At 36.1% G+C, this 18,334-nt stretch overlaps 1 protein-coding gene across 1 annotated transcript in view; it reads left to right on the top strand.

Annotated features, from left to right (window-relative positions):
• Dscam4 (Down syndrome cell adhesion molecule 4) overlaps positions 1–18,334 on the top strand; it is a 349,041-nt gene that overhangs the window by 265,677 nt on the left and 65,030 nt on the right. The window contains exon 18 of the mRNA XM_073987499.1: positions 111–264. Coding sequence (XP_073843600.1) covers positions 111–264 — 154 coding nt within the window. The remainder of the gene's footprint in view (positions 1–110; positions 265–18,334) is intronic.

Genomic DNA, 18,334 nt, shown 5'->3' with positions numbered 1-18,334 from the left:
TCATTGAAAAGCGGCCTATGTCATGCCATTCATTGACCACCTTTGTAGGCTTCAAATCGTTATTGAATATGTCTTTCTTCTTTTTTTGTATTCTTTCGTTCTGCCAACAGTTCCTGCACATTTTCAAACAAAATCGAAACAAATCTCCGTGGCCAAAGGCAAACAGGTGCACATACAATGCAATGTCCAGGGCGACAATCCCATTGATATACATTGGAAATTGCAAGCTACACAACAGACCATAGATGAATCAATGGATACCAGGTAAATTAGCCCACATTATCATCTTCAATGTTTGAGATGTTATTCTTTGTGCTGTCTTTCATAAGCTTAACCGGTTACCATTACACTGTACAACATGTTTATAGTAATCTTGTGCAAATAATTTGAGCTGAGGATTTTTTGAAAATACAGATCCAAACGACAAACACCTTAGTTTGGTTTTGTTGTTTCAGATCCAGCTTGGCCCCATCTAAACATGGATAAATATTGACTTTTTAGAGCAATTCTGGGCTATCTCTCTGAAAGCTATGTGAATCTTCATCTGACCTCTGAAGCAAATTTGTTGATAAGGGCAAGAATAAAATATTTGGGGAAATAATGAACTCGACCGACTTATGGGATGGAAGATACCAAGAAACGGCCCTGACCGGCTTTAACATGGCAAAGCCTAGGATTTATCTTGGTCTTTCTTTCATCTCAAGTGAACAGCAACCTCCCCGTGGTGTCACCTGGGGAACTGCCTTTAACACCCGTTAAAGGTAGTGAGCTAACATGTACCGCGCGTTCACCCATAAGATCGTTAAAACCTTGGGTTTGGGCGTCGGGTTAGTAACCCTCCCCTAGAAAAAACAGCCAAGCAAAAGTTGAGGAATCCCGCAAATGCTTTAAGGACCATGATCTGCGAATCTGCACCTGGAATGTTCGCACTCTTTATAGAGAAGGTGCAGTTTACGCATTGGCAGATGTACTTGAAAAGTACAAGGCCGACATTACTGCCATACAGGGAATACAATGGAACGGACAAGGCGTCACAACAACACCTAACAGTGACGCACTGTATTATAGCTGCCATGATACAAAGCATGGGTTTGGTTGCGTATTTGTAGTTGGTCGGAGGTTAAAACCTCTCGTTTCCAGCTTCACCCCAGTGAATGAAAGACTTGCTGCAATTCGATTAAAAGCAAAATTCTTCAACATCAGCTTTATTTGCGCTCATGCTCCCACTGAAGACAAGAACGAACAGACCAAAAATATATTTTACGAGCGCTTAGAAGAAACTTATGACCGTTGCCCTCCCCATGACATTAAATTTATACTAGGCTATTTCAATGCCAAAATTGAAAAGGAGAATATCTTTGGCCCAACAGTCGGGAAATTCAGTCTCCACAGTGAAACATCTGACAATGGTACGAGGCTGATAGACTTTGCAGCTGCAAGAAACATGATAGTTAGCAGCACCAAATTTAAACATCTCGACATCCATAAGGGCACCTGGCTGTCTCCAGATCAGAAAACAAGAAATCAAATTGATCACGTTGTGATAGATGGAAGGCATTCATCGAGCGTGTTGGAAGTGCGCTCGTTTCGAGGTGCAAACATCGACTCGGACCACTACCTAGTTGCAGCAAAGGTACGCACCCATTTAAACGTATCAAACAAAGTACGAACAGACACAACACGAAAGTTAGACATCGGTAAGCTGCAATCACAACAGATAGCCACAGCATATTCCACACAACTGGCCCAACTGCTTAATCAAAGCACTCCTCGTCCCGAAAACATATCAGGACAATGGCAAAACATTGCCCACTCCATGCAAACAGCCGCAAAATCAGTACTTGGATACCAGAGACCTCCACCAAGGAATCCATGGTATGTCCAGGAGTGTCGTGCTGCTACCGAAGAGAAAAATGCGGCATATAGGGCTACTTTACAATCAGTAGGAATGCGTAGCGCACGAGAGAGGTATCGGGAGAAAAGGAGAGAGGAGAAACGTATTTTCCGCAGGAAAAAGAGAGAGATGGAAAAGCGGGAGTGTGAACAAATCGAGATGTACAGGAAACAGAATGACAGCAATAAACCAGTTGGAGAATAATAAGGCAGTAGGAGCTGATGGCCTACCAGCCGAGGTGTTTAAAACCGGAGGCGACACGCTGATAAGGTGTATGCATCAGCTAGTTAGCTCCATCTGGCAGGAATAACGCGTACCCGACGATAGGAACCTAGGCATCATGTGTCGCGTCCATAAGAAAGGAGATAAGACTTTATGATCCATTTATAGGGGCATAAGTCTTCTCCCTATCGCCTACAAGATAGTGTTAGGGATATTGTGCGAACGACTAAAGCCCATGGTCAACGAAATAATTGGACCATAGCAATGCGGCTTTAGACCTGGCAAGTCCATCATTGACCAGATATTTATCCTGAGGCAAATCCTGGAGAAGATCCAAGAGATGCAGATCGGCACCTACCACCTTTTTGTCGATTATAAAGCTTATTTCGACAGCCAATGACAATGACTCTAACTGACACATGATCTTCAGTTAAAATAGGAAAGAACCTCTCCGAAGAGTTTTGTACCAAAAGAGGTTTCAGGCAAGGATACAGCCTTATGTGTGATCTTTTCAACATCCTGCTGGAGAAGGTTATTCGAGAGGCAAAAGTCACAAGAAGTGGCACAATCTACAACAATAACATTATTTTACTTGCTAATGCTGATGATATAGACATCATGGGACGATCAGTAAAAGAAGTAACCGATACCATTATGAAGGTCGAAGGAGAATCTGCTAAAGTGGGTCTGGCGGTAAACGGCGAGTAGACCAAGTTGATGGTGTCGACGCGCAATGCGTCCATTGAGATCGGACCAACTATTAAAGTCGGTTCCTATAATTTTGAGGTAGTAAAAGACTTCTTATACCTCGGCACCGCCGTAAACACAACAAACGACATCAGTTGTGAAATAAAAAGAAGAATTGTATTGGCCAACAGATGCTACTTTGGCTTAAGTAAGCACTTCAAAGCAAAGACACAACTCGTCAAACAAAAATAACGCTTTACAAGACACTGATACTACCCGTGCTTGGCGTGTTTGAGAGAAAAGTTCTTCGAAAGATCTACAGACCAACCTGCGTTGACGGTAAATATCGACGTCGTATGAAACACGAGATGTATCTGCTATACAGCAACATCAATATAGATAAACGTATCGAGATGCAGCAATTGCGTTGGCTAGGGCCGTATAATAAGAATGAGCGATGATGAACCCGCTAAAAAGGCGTATAAATTTGGGCCATATGGCGGTGCACGCAGAATTGGCAGACCAAAGAATATATGACACAAACAAGTGGATGAAGAGATGACAAGGCGCAGTATTCCGGAAAGCAAAACACAAAACCAAGAGAATTGGAGATCTTTCCTTAGTTCGGTCTATGGAACAAATGTTCTGTAATGGGCCAGCTAAGTAAGTAATGAACTCGAAAAACTACTACATGTATTGCCTCAAATTTTATAAAATATACAAAAAATTTGTTTACATTTCGCACCATATCTTCAAAACCGTTAATTATTTCTTAATGCTTTCTTTTGGAAAAATATTCGCTGGAATGTATACATTCAGAATAAACTGTTGTTGTGAACCGAAACAACATGAAGTAAACATTTAAGGGTTTTAGAATGTTCTGAAGAATTGCTGAGAACATTATTTGGAAGATTTATGCAAAAGGTAACTTAGTTCAACTCGCAATAGTTTAGCTGATACTGACCAGAATTTCCTAGATGGAGTTTTTCTTATGAGGTCTGTTCAGAAGATAAATTCTACTAGTTTGGGGCTACAATAGCAAGGCCAAATTCCTAATCGTTTCTGAGATAAAGGAACGATAAATGTAAAAACCTGTAGTTTTAACCCGGTTTAGATGAGACCATAAAACCCGAAGTGGATCTGTAAGGACAAAACCCTACTAGGGGTTTTGTAGTCTCAATATGTATGGGTGTTTCTTTAAGTCCGATAGAACTTGAAATTGTAAAAAATAACACAAAAAATTAAATTGTAATCAAAATTTTTTTTATTCGAAAGATCAATACGTGACATTAACATTTGAAAATGATTTCGGGCATATGGGCACCGCGGCTGTTCTTGACGAAGTGCATTCTGGACGCCAATTTTTCGAGCACTGCTGGCCGTATGTCACGAAAAACACGAACAATGCTGGCCTCCAAGGCATCAATTGTTGCTGGTTTATCAGCATAAACCAGTGGCTTCATGTAGCCCCACAGGAAATAATCGAGAGGTGTCAAATCGCACGACCTTGGAGGCCAATTGACAGGTCCACTTCTCGAAATCAACTTATCGCCAAATTTTGATTTCAATAAGTCGATGGTTGCGTTCGCCGTATGGCACGTAGCGCCATCCTGTTGAAACCACATCTCCTCCGGATCAATGCCATCCATATTTTCAAACAAAAAATCATTGATCATGGTGCGGTAACGATCTCCATTGACCGTAACGCGAGCTCCGGCCTCATTTTTGAAGAAATAAGGTCCGATGATGCCACCAGCGTGAAAACCGCACCATACGGTGCATTCTGGATGTAATGGAGTCTGTAGGGTCTCTTGTGGATTGGTCTCACTCCATATGCGGCAATTTTGCTTATTAACAAACCCGTTAAGCCAAAAATGCGCCTCATCGCTGAACACAATTTTGCGATAAAACAACGGGTCATTTGCCAACTGATTTTCAAAGTAAATTTGGATAATTTCGTAGCGTTGTTCAAGCGTGAGTCTATTCATGATGATTTGTCAGTGTATACTGAAACAAATAAAAAAAAAGTTTCATCAAAATTTAATTTTTTGTGTTACATTTTACAATTTAAAGTTCTATCTAGCTTAAAAAAACACCCATTACTTTCAAAAAATGCATACTAGAAGTTGTTTGCATTTTGAGTGTTGCATAATGTTATTCTATAGTTTATATTGTATGAGGATTTTGCATGGACAATTGAGGAAATTAGTTTCCATTGAAAAGATTTGGAAGAAAACAACCTTATTTTGTTTTCAGTAAAGTATTAGTGGAATTGTGTAAAATAAAACTATAGCTACGCCTGCGATTTTCAGTTTCTGTTTTTAATTTTTTTTACTATTTTGAGCTGTATTTTTAGAACGCGTTTTATCTCCTAAAATATGAATGTTATGATTCAGTCTAACTTATTTGGGAAGCTCAAGTTGATTGTGTTTCTTTCCGACTACAATGATTCTCTTACGTGGGCCACACTTCCCATTCCCATTGATTTTGCATTTTCAAAGTTTATTTATTTCTTTATGTTTATTAAAGTCATTTATATATATATATATATATATATATATATATATATATATATATATATATATAATTATTTATGCATATACTTTAAGGAATTTCGTCTATTTTGATAATTATCCTTGCAAGGAGTTTTAACAAACTGAATTTATATACCCATATAATCATTCAGTGAATAAACTATTGTGAGTGCATAATTTCACACAAATATCTATTCGAAATAAAATGAACACTTGTCGTTGCATTCAAATTGTCTGGTTTATATGGGAGGGAGTAAGCAACTTGTGGTTGAATTTGTTCAATTTGTTAGATATAGCCAATTAAATGTTGTGTTTGTGCATCTGCTGCTATTGAATAGATTGTTTAAGAAATGATTTGATTTCAATTTTCAATTTTGCACATCAAAATGTTTCAAGCGTTGTTATTTTCTTTTTTGTATAAAATTAAGAATTAGAGTGCAAGCAAGATTCCGATAAATATATCAAGATTTTGTTGAGACCTTAACAGATATAACAAGGCAGTCTATAATACAATATACTAATAAAACAGGTAAGAAAGTTTCACTCAGCTGTGCTGACAGAGAAATACTCCAGGCTAAAGAAAGAAAAGAAGTAAACACAATACTTCTTAGGTCAACAGGGTTTTTTGAATTTTTGGGCCAATTTAACAGGAAGTATAGACTTGCCCCGAAAAAATGTGTACCGTTGTACAGAATTTTAATTTGTTACCAACATTTTACAAACGATCCCAGACGACTCGTTTAACTGCACTCTTTCCAAACTTTGTATGGGAGATACCTGAAAGAGTGGTCCGATGTAGTCAATATTGGGCATTAACCGAGTCTCTAAGAAATAATACGAATACAACGTTTGGACCAATTCTCCCTTCGAGGGAAATCCTACATACTAAGCGTTTAGTTGGTGCCGCCAGGCTTATCTGGAGCTTTTTGTTCATTATCTCAGAAAGTGTGGACTTTATATTGTTTCATACAAATCATCCCGGCCTAATATATACTCTCCATAGCCTATGTTCAGACAGGTCGAACTTTTTATAACCTCCACCCTTAAATACTTTGAACTAAAATTATATAATTATACTGTGTGTAATTTTTTGAGTCATGTTTTATTCACCATATTCTGACTCCACAGTGTAATAGAACAATAAAATGAGAAGACACGTTTTTCGCCGTTTTTCCCTATCTCATCAACTTTCGCGGTTATAGGCCTCCAAAGGTTTGAGGCTTTGATGTAAAAGGGTCATTTAGTTAGGACCATATCTTCCAAACCGTTAGGAAATTTGAATTTATCTCAGAGGCAAAGTTGTAGCTCTTGTCTTAAAGAACAAAAATTGTGAACACATATAACCATCAAACTTCATCAGCAAGGCCAAATAGCCATGGTAACATTTCTTTCAAACCAATCAAATTTGAAGCAAACAACCAACTACAAAAATGTTCCTCAGATCTCAATAAACATCTTTCTAGAATATACGAACCCTGAAGGAACAGGTCTTAATGGTCTTCTGCTCCATAGATATTAAACCGTTCAAAATTCAAGAAAACAATCAACCACAATATTGTAGGAAAGGCTTCAGTAAACAACTTTCTAGAACATACGAAATGTCTACGAACGGTTCTTAATGGTAAAAATAGCAAAAATCTTTTGAAAATATCCAATTTTTATACTTTTTTCTCCGACTCTGGTCCAAAGATACGAAACCTCCCAAAAATTAAGGATACAGTTAACTACAAAAATGTACCTTAGATTTCAACAAACAAGTCTCTAGAACAAATGAAGATTCTAGGAACGATTCTTCAAGCTCAAAATTCGATTATTTTAGATCATTTGCAGTTCAGGTCCGTAAATAACAAACATTTCTAATTTCCTTGAGTTTTTAACAGTTTGTTATTTCCAAACCTGAGCAGGGGGAATGTTAAAAAATGTAATTGTTCGTGAATTTCAGCCATAAGAATCATTCCTAGAATCTTCATATGTTCTAAAAAGTTGTTTATTGAAATCTTAGGTACATTTTTGGTTGACGGTATCCTTAATTTTTGGGCGGTTGCGTATCTTTGGACCAGAGTCGGAGAAAAAAGTATAAAAATTGGATATTTTCAAAAGATGTTTGCTATTTTGACCATTAAGATCTGTTTCTACAGAGTTCGTATATACTAGAAAGATGTTTATTGAGATCTGAGGTACATTGTTGTAGTTGGTTGTTTGCTCCAAATTTGATAGGTTTGAAAGCTGTATAACAAAACTTGAGAAAACATTTTAAAACAAATTTGACCATGGCGATTTTGACCTTGCAGATGAAGCTTGATGGATTATATGTGTTCACAATTTTTGTTCTTTAAGACAAGAACTACAACATTGCCTCCGAGATAAATTCAAATTTCCTAATGGTTTGGAAGATATAGTCCTGACTAAATGACCCTTTCTACATCAAAGCCTCAAACCTTTGGAGGCTTATAACCGCGAAAGTTGACGAGATAGGGAAAAACGGCGAGACACGTGTCTTCTCTTTTTTGGTGTTCTATCACACTGCGGTGTCAGAATATGGTTAATAATTTTCGTGTTGCACAGTGTTAGTTTTCTTTCTGTTACGAAAGTACTCGTGAGTTCCCCCCGCAACTTCCCACTTTCAGTACACAGCAATACCAAAAGCGGTTTTTTTCTACTCCCGCTTGAAGTCGAGCGAGTTGCACTCGCGAGTAGAAATCGGGCGGGTATTTTTGAGAGTGAATGGGACTAATATCTCCAAAATCATTTAAAGCGTCGGCACGTCACTTTATATGGGGCTATACTAAAATTTGGACCTATATAGCCTATGGATCGAATAATTAGTCAGACAAATTATTCTGGGAGATTTTAATACCAAATTTCGATATGAAATCAGTTGGTAAATTCAGTCTCCACAGTAAAACATCTGACAATGGAATGAGGCTGATAGTATCCGCAGAGGCAAAACCATGGTAGTTAGCAGTGCCATATTTACGAGTAAGCACCTCGGATACCTGGTTGTCTTCAGACCAAAAAAACACGAAATCAAATTGATAACGTTGTGATAGATAGAAGACATTCCGAGGAGCAAACATAAGGTAGAGAAGAAAAATAACTAATGAAGTGCTGTTGGAGTACTTGTCGAAATCTCAACTGGTGATGTGAAGACAATATAAGAACCCCTTTAGCAGATGAAGAAAAAACGTTTTAGCTTGGAATTAATTAAATGGAGTTGCGATTGAATTTAATGAAGAAATTTCCTGATCTGCGTTAATGTAATAAAGTTCTTATTATTCTTGTTTTACACAAACAATAAATTCTCTTTATTATTTTGGGATAGTTTGTAAAGGTTTGCATTTTTATTGCATTTTTGAACTGCATAAAAACACATTCCGAAGAAATCATGAGTGAAAATGTATAAAAATCATGAGTGAAAATGCATAATCTGATGCACTTCCAGATCACTTGTACATATGATTTAACTGCACCTTTGGAAACAAACATTTTGCTGGGTGGTGAATTCGACAAAGATACAGCAGATCCAATCGCAAATGATAGTATTGAATAGATACCGCCCGGCCTCGATGATGTAAAGATAGCAACAAATCGGTTGAAGAATAAAAAGGCGACAGGAGCCGATGGCTCATCAACCGAACTGTTTAAAACCGGAGGCGCCACGCCGATAAGTAAGCACCATCTGGCACAAAGAATGTGTAGCCGAAGATTGGAATCTGAGCATCCTGTGTCGCGTCCACAAGAAAGAAGATAAAACTCTGTGGTCTAATTATAAGGGAATAAGTCTGCTCTCTATTGCGCATAATATAGCGTCAGGGATATTGTGCGAACAGCGTGACCGCTGGAAAATTACAAAAAGTGTCACAAAAAGTATAATTTCTGCAAAAAAAAGTGGCACAAAAGGTGGCACATTTTTTTTATTTATAAACAAGTACGAAAAGGCTATAGTCGGACGGGGCCGACCATGGGATACCCTACACCTTTACCCCTGGGAATTAGCTTCACACATATCAAAATGTCTTTAAGGAACAAATAAACTTATTGTAAGAAATAACTTTGTGGATTCTGGTGGATTCTGCATCAGGGGGAAGATCAGTAGATCCATTTCCATATGTAGTCTACTTTGCTGGTATATGTTCTCCAGGAAATAAAATATAGACCAAAATTTACAAAAGTAATGGTCACTTTTACCCACTAAATATTATCAGATCATCATCCAAAATTGTAAGCATCTACTTCGACCTAAAGTCTTACCTTGTGCAAAATTTCGTGATTATTGAGCTATAATTGCGACCGCTAGCGGGTTTATGATTACACTACAAAGAAATAACAGGGTATATTAGGCTGTAACTCTGTTATCTTATCATGTACACCAACACAATTGACATCAATAGAAAGAAATAGAAAGCGTTCCTCTTCCAAGTATAGCTTACTTGCCCGGAACGGCTCTTCCAGGAATAAAAATTTTAAAAATTTTCACAATATTCACACAAAAGTTGTGGTCCATTTAACCATCTAAATATTATCTGATCGCCATCTCAAATTGCAAGCTTCTTCTTTGTCATATACTCTTACCTTATTTAAAATTTCGAGGCGATCTGACTATTATTGCGACCTACAGAGCAGCTACAAAATCGGATAAAAATTATGTTTTTGTTCCATTTCACCCGCTAAATATTTCACGATCATCACCAATTAAAATAGCGATATATTCTGATGTGAAACCGACCTCCATACCAAATTTCGTGACGATCGGTCCATAGTTGCGGCCTGGAGTTTGATTACAATTTATAATGGACAGACGGACACACGGACGGACACACATCTCAAAATCGCTTTATCTCGTCAAGAGACCACATTGGGGGTCTCCGACGAATATTTCGCGGTGTTACATGAATTTTTACCAAAACAAACTTATAATACCCTTTCCACATAGTGCTGTAGGGTATAAAAACAGAAAATAATATAAAAACTTACAGAAACAATTCGTATAGAAGTAGTATTATATAATAATAATTGTTCCACAAACATCCCAATTTTTTTACATCTTATCGCCGACGGCGTGTCTCAAGACACCACTTGTAGAGAAGTTTTACGTGTCTGAAATACTCAGGAAATGTCGCCAACATTACTAAGCGGTATTTTGCCACCATTGACAATTTGATGTTGACTGCGGCTTTAGATCTGGCAAATCCACCATTGAACAGATATTTACCCTGTGGCAAATTCTAGAAAAAACTCAAGAGATGCTATATACACTTTCATTCGGGCAAAAGGGCCTCATCGAAATAATGGTTTTAGACCCCAAGTATGTTTGGACGAAATTCGTTTCAGACAATATGGAGTTGATTTAGCCATGTCCGTCAATATGTCTGCCTGCCTGACAGGTTGGATAATATTTTGGTTTTCGTAATATTTTGTAGGTTATATCGGTCCACTTCTTCCGCTACCTCCCCCACAAAAGTTCGAAAATGTTCGGAAAATTTGTGGGCACGATAACTATTGAAGGGAGTAACCGATTTGGTCAATATCTTGCTCGTCGTGAAATTTCTACCAGTTTTAGATGAAGTTCCAATATGGATTCAATCGGTCCACACCTTCGGTTACCTCCACACAAAATTTCGGAAAACTTCAGTTTTGGGCCTTTTTTGATTCTTTTTGCAATAACTTGTATTCGCTGCCCCCCATACGACGGTACAAGTTTCATCAGGGGCAAGTCCATACTTCCTGAGAAAATAGCCTGAAAGCTGCAAAAAAAACCCTATGACATCGTGTGTTTGCAGTGCAAGATAACTCACGAAAGATTCGGTCCAAAATTTAGCTTTCGTAATATTTTGTCCAAACTTAGTTTATGCTTAAAGATAAGCCATATGGGTCCACTCCTTCAGGTACCTTCATCTGAAAAGTTGAAAAGTATATAACTCTTGAAGAGAGCGACCTAATATATCTACCAGATATAGATCAGGACTATGATCAGGATATGGACTGTAGACACCCTAAGCATATCCGGAGTACTATATGAAGATCTTGTGACTTCCGCTGATGACGTAATTACAGCTTAAAGTACTCAAAATATTCAATTTTTACAAGGTCCGTCGTATATTTTCTATATTTTTTGATGTATACTCACCATAACTATTTCAAAATTGATTTGTATCGAGCGTACAACATCTCCTTAATAGATTAATGTCGAAAAACCCACAAAAATATTTGTTCGTATCCGAAAATAACGAAAGTGTGGGTAAAACTCGTAAAAACCGATTTTGAGCTATATCTCAAAAACAAGAGCTGATGGAGAAAACCCGGGACCGGATTTGAAAATAACTCGCCGATTTCATCTAGAAATAACTGCAACTTCGTCTGAAACATTCAACTCTTTCAATTTTGTTGAGCAGTGTAATCGGTCGTCAGTTAAAATATGAAACAACCTCTCTGAACAGGCATAACGTACACCAATAGCCACATATTGCTAACCTATGCTGATCAGTAAAATAAGTATCTGATACCTTTAAGAAGGTTAAAGGAGAATCTGCTAAAGTTGGTTTGACAGTAAACGACAATAAGACCAAGATGATGGTATCGACGCGAAATGCGTCCCTAGAACTGGGAATATGAAAGTTGGTTCATACAATTTTGAGGTAGTTAAAGACTTCGTCTACCTCGGCACCGCCATAAGCACAACATAAGTAGCTGATTCTCTAACTAATTTTTTGAGTTACCGAGTTATAATAGTATGTTGGCTAGACAATATAATAAAAATGAGCGATGATGAACCCGATATTTCATATTAATGTAATGTTACATATTCATGTGACCGTGAGCCACTGTATGTCTGTTGTAAATCTTCCCAAATACATATACAAACACAAATAACTAAGTGAACAAATTAAATAATACATATGTATGTATGTATGTACATCTCGATACTAACTCATTTTAAAAGCTCTGTTTGTAATGACTGTCATTATTGTCCCCACTGATGTTCATACATACAAATCTACACACATACATACACATGTACATTGGTACATAGATAGATCATGTTGTAGTTCCTGTTGTACAACGGATATGGTAAACGTAACTCAGGGAGTCACTGAGTCGGAAGCTTAACGTTGTGTCATTTATTTTAAGTACATCGTATCGTCGTGTCTTGTTCTGTTCTGCTCTGCTCTGCATTTCATTGTTGACAACATTCAAGAAAGATGTATGATGGCAAATATTCCAGAGTCTTTAAGCTTTCGTTGCAGTCGTTCTTTTTTTTTGCTGTTGATAGTTTTCTTCTTCCTCTTCTTTCTGTTTTATTTTGTAATACAAAGATAGAATGTACTAATATCATGGCTTAACAAAAGGCAGCGAAATGGAAGATTACAGCGTTGGTATGTTGGGAAGGATATACTTATGTACGTATGTGTGTGCATATGTATGCGAACGTGATAATTTGTACCATTTTTTGACCTAGTATTTTTCCAGAAAAATATTCTTCGCATGACATTTAAATGTGTAGAATATATAACTTGCTGACGATTCCTTGGAGTATAACTAATGCACAGATTTTATCACGTCTACGTGGAAAAAGAAAAATAAACAAATTTTACACATGCCTTTACTAGTGCAATTTTAGTTTTGTTCTTTAAAATCCGAAGTGAAATGTGAAGTTATGAAGTTGTTAAACGTTACTTAACATTTTCTTTATATTAAACATTGATGGAGTTTCTTTATATATTTATTAGGGTTACTACTTTTTTACAACCTCATATCCCTGTATCATAGCGTGATGATTTTCTACATAAGACTACATAAAATCTTAATTATAAGGTGATTGGCATAAAATGATTTTAAAATTTGAATTTATCAAAATTATGAGCAATTTTTTGAAGTCACTGTAAGCAGATATATAATTGAAAATATACTTTAGAGCTACATAAGATTACAAAATTGACAAAACATTTGTTTCTCACTAATTTTCTTTAATTCTGAGATCATAAAAATTTCGAAAACATTTTTTTCAAAGATGTAATTTTTAACGAAAACAAAAAAATTCAAACATTTTTCAAAGTTTCCAAATTTTTGAATGGAATTAACGTTATTTTAGTCATTAGTAGGCTAAAGTTTATTCATTCGTGCAACAGGAAATAATTTTTGAAAAAAATACTCTTTTTCTTTTTTTATTTTTGCCTTATTAAGGCGAAGGTCATTTATAGTGATATTTAATTAATTCTCTTTCGAGTTGAGCTGTTGAGCTTAGATATACATTGAAAAATTAGGAGTCTACCGAAGTCCCACGCATCCAACCATTACGCTACGTTTCACGGGTGGTTGAGCCGATCTTCAGGCGTATTAGGATGTTGTTTTTGTGGCCGACGAAGGCAAAGCTTGGTATCATTAGATAAATGCATATGCGAAATTATGTCAGTTAATTGAAACTCCAAACCTTTCTATATTGTCCGACAACTGAGTGTCAAGGTTGCCGGCGTCTTAGCGTTCTGAGCCACCATCAACTTGTCAAAACTTTAGTAGACAATAATTGATGAACAAAAACAAATCTTCTGATATAGAGGAGCAATTACTAATGAATAAAACTAAGGAATAAAACTTACCATAGTATTTGTGAACATATATATACTAGTTACCAAGCTATGTCTTTGTCTGCCACAAAAACAACATCCTAATACGCCTGAAGATCGGCTTAACCAACCGTGAAACGTAGCGTAATGGTTGGATGCGTGGGACTTCGGTAGACTCCTAATTTTTCAATGTATGTCTAAGGTCTAACAGCTCAACTCGAAAGAGAATTAATTAAATAGTACTTTTTTTCATTTCATAAATTTTTTTCAAAAAAACATATATTTTTTTAAAATCGATTTTTGCGTGAATTTTTTTTATATTTAAATGGAATAAGCTTTATTTTAGAGATTAATATGCAAAAGTTCATACATACGTGCTACAGGAAATCGTTTTTGAAAAGAAATGTCGAAAAGTCATAACCCTAGTCTACATATTGCTCCATTTAAGGGTGTCTTCTATATATACTAGGCCGGGGCGATTTGAAAACCTTAATGAGCCCTTCGCGTTTCTGATTCCTGGGATTAAACCGCGAAAATCCAGCCTCCCAATTTTGACTTTTTTTATCCACGTTTTTTGGACATTTTAGCATATAACGGCCAAACCATTGAGATTTTCGATCCAATACAAAGACGAAAATTGTAGCCAAGACAGTGGTTAAGAACTCTCTAATACAACGCACCTTCAGGCAGTTTTGGCCTTGAGAAGGTGCAAACTTTTCGGAAAATGTCGATAAATGGCACTGTGCTACAAAAGTTGACCAGAAAAATATTCAAGCGTTCTGATGCAAAATTCTATCGTGTTGGGATCCATACACAACGAAAATGCCTTTAGTTCGTTTGGGTCACTTCGTTTTATTTTTTTATAACGGTAAAAGTAGTGAAAATCTGAGTTTCTTACATTTTCAAATTTAAACGGGCATATCTTATTTTTTTAAAACGGATTTCTCTTGATCCTTCTTCCTTTTAAAGGGGTGAATAATATCTTTCGAACAATTTATTATTTTTTTGATCGGTTCACAAATGGCTATGTTATAGTGGTTTCTGTCTGAAAACCCCCACAAAAAAAACTATAACTGATTTTTTCATAATTTTCAAAAATATATTTTTTTTTTGTTTTGTTCAATATTTATTTTGAAAATTGTGAGAAATTCAGCTATAGTTTTTTTGTGGGTGTTTTCAGACTTAAGCCACTATAACGTAACCATTTCTTATCCGATTTAAAAAAAGGAAGAAGGATCAATAGATATCCGCTGAGAAAAAAAGAAAATATGTCCGTTTAAATTTGAAAATGTAAGAAAGCCAGATTTTCACTACTTTTACCGTTATAAAAAAACAAAAAGAGATGACCCAAACGAACTAAAGGCACTTACGTTGTCCATGGATCCCAACACGATAAAATTTTGCATTAGAACGCTTGAATATTTTTCTGGTCAACGTTTGTAGTACAATGTCATTTATCGATATTTTCCGAATAGATTGCACTTTCTCAAGGCCAAAACTGCCTGAAGAAGCGTTCCAATGCTTTTGCGATGTATTAGAGATATCAGTGGTAACCAGTGATGCCTGATTTGCCGATTTATCGGCATTTTGCCGATTTTTGGTCCAAAAAAAAAATAGAAATGCCGATTTGCCGATTTTTACCCCTAAAATGCCGATTTTTAGTTAAGGCAACTTGTTCACATACAATTTCCGTTTCGTATGAAAATTGTGGCTGCTAGCACTAATTTGGTACAGTACCAAAGACAACTATATCGTCAAGAGTAGTTTGGTTAATAATAATAAAAATTTTTTTAACATATAAAAACAGTTTGAATTTTCTTGATTACCAAAACGTGTACTTCAGTATATTCATCAAGGAAATTGTTAAAAAACAAAAACGAAATTGTCGAGAAGTGGGTTAGTGGAAATAATTAAAAACTGCACAAACTTTTACATTGAACTTTGTGATCAGATTTTGAAGCGGTTTAATTTTGAAAATAAATTTAAGTGCCTAGCTTCAATAAATCAAAGTTTTATAATAAATGGCACAGAAGATTCATTTTGACATTATTAAGGAATACGAATGCGAACGAAAAGCAAGAATCACGCGAACTTTCACGTTTAAATTGCAGAAATTTCTTTAAAGATAAAAACGTACAGTTGCTAGAATTTTGGAAAACAGTCTGTGAATTAATATGTGCAAATTCTGAACCATTATTTCCTATTTTGTCTAAATTTATTAAACATATTTTAGCCTTGCCACATTCTTCAGCAAATGTGGAAAGAGTTGTTAGCCAAGTGAATTTAAATAAAAAGAAGTGTCGAAATCGATTAGCGAGATATACCTTCAGCCAATGTGAATTGAAACTTTCATCTACGGACAGATAGAATGTATTTAGCGTATCTTCAGAATTTTGTGGCCCTTTTTCAACATTTGAATTTGCCGACAAAAATGTGGATTAGGGATTAACACAAATGTTGAACTTTTGTGGGGGAGGTACCCTTAGGGAGGACCGATGTGGACCATTTTAGAAGTTAAACTAAATTTTGACAATGTATTAGGAGATCCAAAGTTTGGACCAAATTGGTTGCACCATTCAAGTGATATCGTCCTAACATTTTAGTGACATTTTTAAAATATTGAAGAGAAGTACCGGAAGATGGAGACCGGTATTGCCCCATGAAACTAAGTTTGGATAAAATATGACGAAGGCCAAATGTTGCACCAAATCGGTAGAACAGTTCGAGAGCCACATATGGTGACATAGGGCTTTTTACACCTTTCCGGATGTTTTCCCAAGAAATATGGACCTACTGAAAAAAACTTTTACAGTCGTAATGGTGGTAACGTATGCAAATCGCTTCAACAAAAATCAAAGTGATTCGGGAGCACGTCTTAAAGTGAACTTATCCGAAATTATGTGTGGGAGGTACCCAAAGGAGTGCACAAATATAGTCCATATGATGTGCACAGTATGGATTACATCAGCCACTCCTTGAAGAGTTATCGTGCGCATATTTTTTCCGAACATTTTCAAACTTTTGGGGGGGGGGGGGTGTGGTACCTGAAGGAATGGACCGACATGGTTTATCATCGAACCTAATATATGTTTGGACAAAATATTACGAAGGCCAAATTTTGGACCGAATTGGCAGATCCGTTCGAGATTTATCTTGCGCTCCAACCACTACATACGGTATCATAGGGCTTTTTTGCACCTTTCAGGCTATTTTCTCAGGAAGTATGGACTTGCCCCTATTGAAACTTGCAGCCAGACGGACGGACATGGCTAAATCAACTTCAAATTGTCTGAAACACATTTCGTCCAAATATACTTGTGGTCTAAAACGATTATTTCGATCAGGCACATTTTGCCCGTACGAAAGTGCATATGGCAAATAACAAAATTCCTTTGCAATTCCATTTGAAAAAAATTAAAAAAAATTTGGTGAGCACATCTACGATTTTTGGTATAGAGTTAAAGGAAAAAAATCTGGTTTCAAATCTGCTCGCGTTCACAAAATTGGCCGATGCGCGCAAAAGTTATAGTGGTTTTTATCCTTTTATAAAGAAAAAATATTTTAAAATTTCTTATTTTTTGTATTGAGAAAATGTAAGCATATATCAGTAACAGCATTTGATATCCATCCGTAGATGCACCAAAATTTCCAAAATGTGTTTTTATTTTCGCGGAAAATCAAAAAATTTAAAAAAATCTGGCAATAAATTCAAATTATACTAACTCAGAGTCCGTATAAATCTCTAAAAACTAAATTAAAAATACGTACAGAAACTAGACAACGCGTAAAAACATGTGAAACCAAAATTATAAGCATTGCCTTTATAAATTGCATATTATAACAACAACAAAAGAGAAACAACTCATTGTTGGAAAATATTGTTACAAATATATTTTTTGGTTTGTTTCGAAAAATTAGAAAAAAATATTTGAGAGTTATCTAACTATTTCGCTAAAATCTAATTCACAAATTAAAGTATTCTGCTAAAACTTTATCAAAATATATGGTTTACTATCGTGAAAACTTAACTGCTTACTGTGATAACTTATAAGGATAGGAAATTAAGAGTAATATTGAAATTACTATCATTTAAAAGATATGAAAATTAAAAAGCCTGTAATTCGCAAATTAGTTAAAGTCGGTTGATGCGCATCCGATTTTGGATAAAGCGAATCAATCTCTTTCAATATTTATGTATATTTCGATGTTTCACTCAGCGGCCATTGTGTGCCGCCAGTTGCATCATGCACTGCAAAAAACCTTAATGTTGGTAAAAGTCGCGCAAAGTGCATACGATTTTGATGCGCATCCGGTTTCAGTAGCACCCATCAAAAAAACGTCTATATACACATATTTCAAATAGATTATTCAAAAACCGCGGATGTGCCTCCACATTCAATTTTTGGCGAAATACCCATATTACTCGCGTATCTCTG

This window comes from Musca autumnalis, unplaced genomic scaffold, assembly GCF_047663935.1.
Source record: "Musca autumnalis isolate F117 unplaced genomic scaffold, ASM4766393v1 scaffold_4, whole genome shotgun sequence".
Classification (NCBI taxonomy): Eukaryota; Metazoa; Arthropoda; class Insecta; order Diptera; family Muscidae; genus Musca; species Musca autumnalis.
The sequence above is the reverse complement of the archived record's forward strand: the minus strand, read 5'-3'. Positions and strand labels throughout refer to the sequence as shown.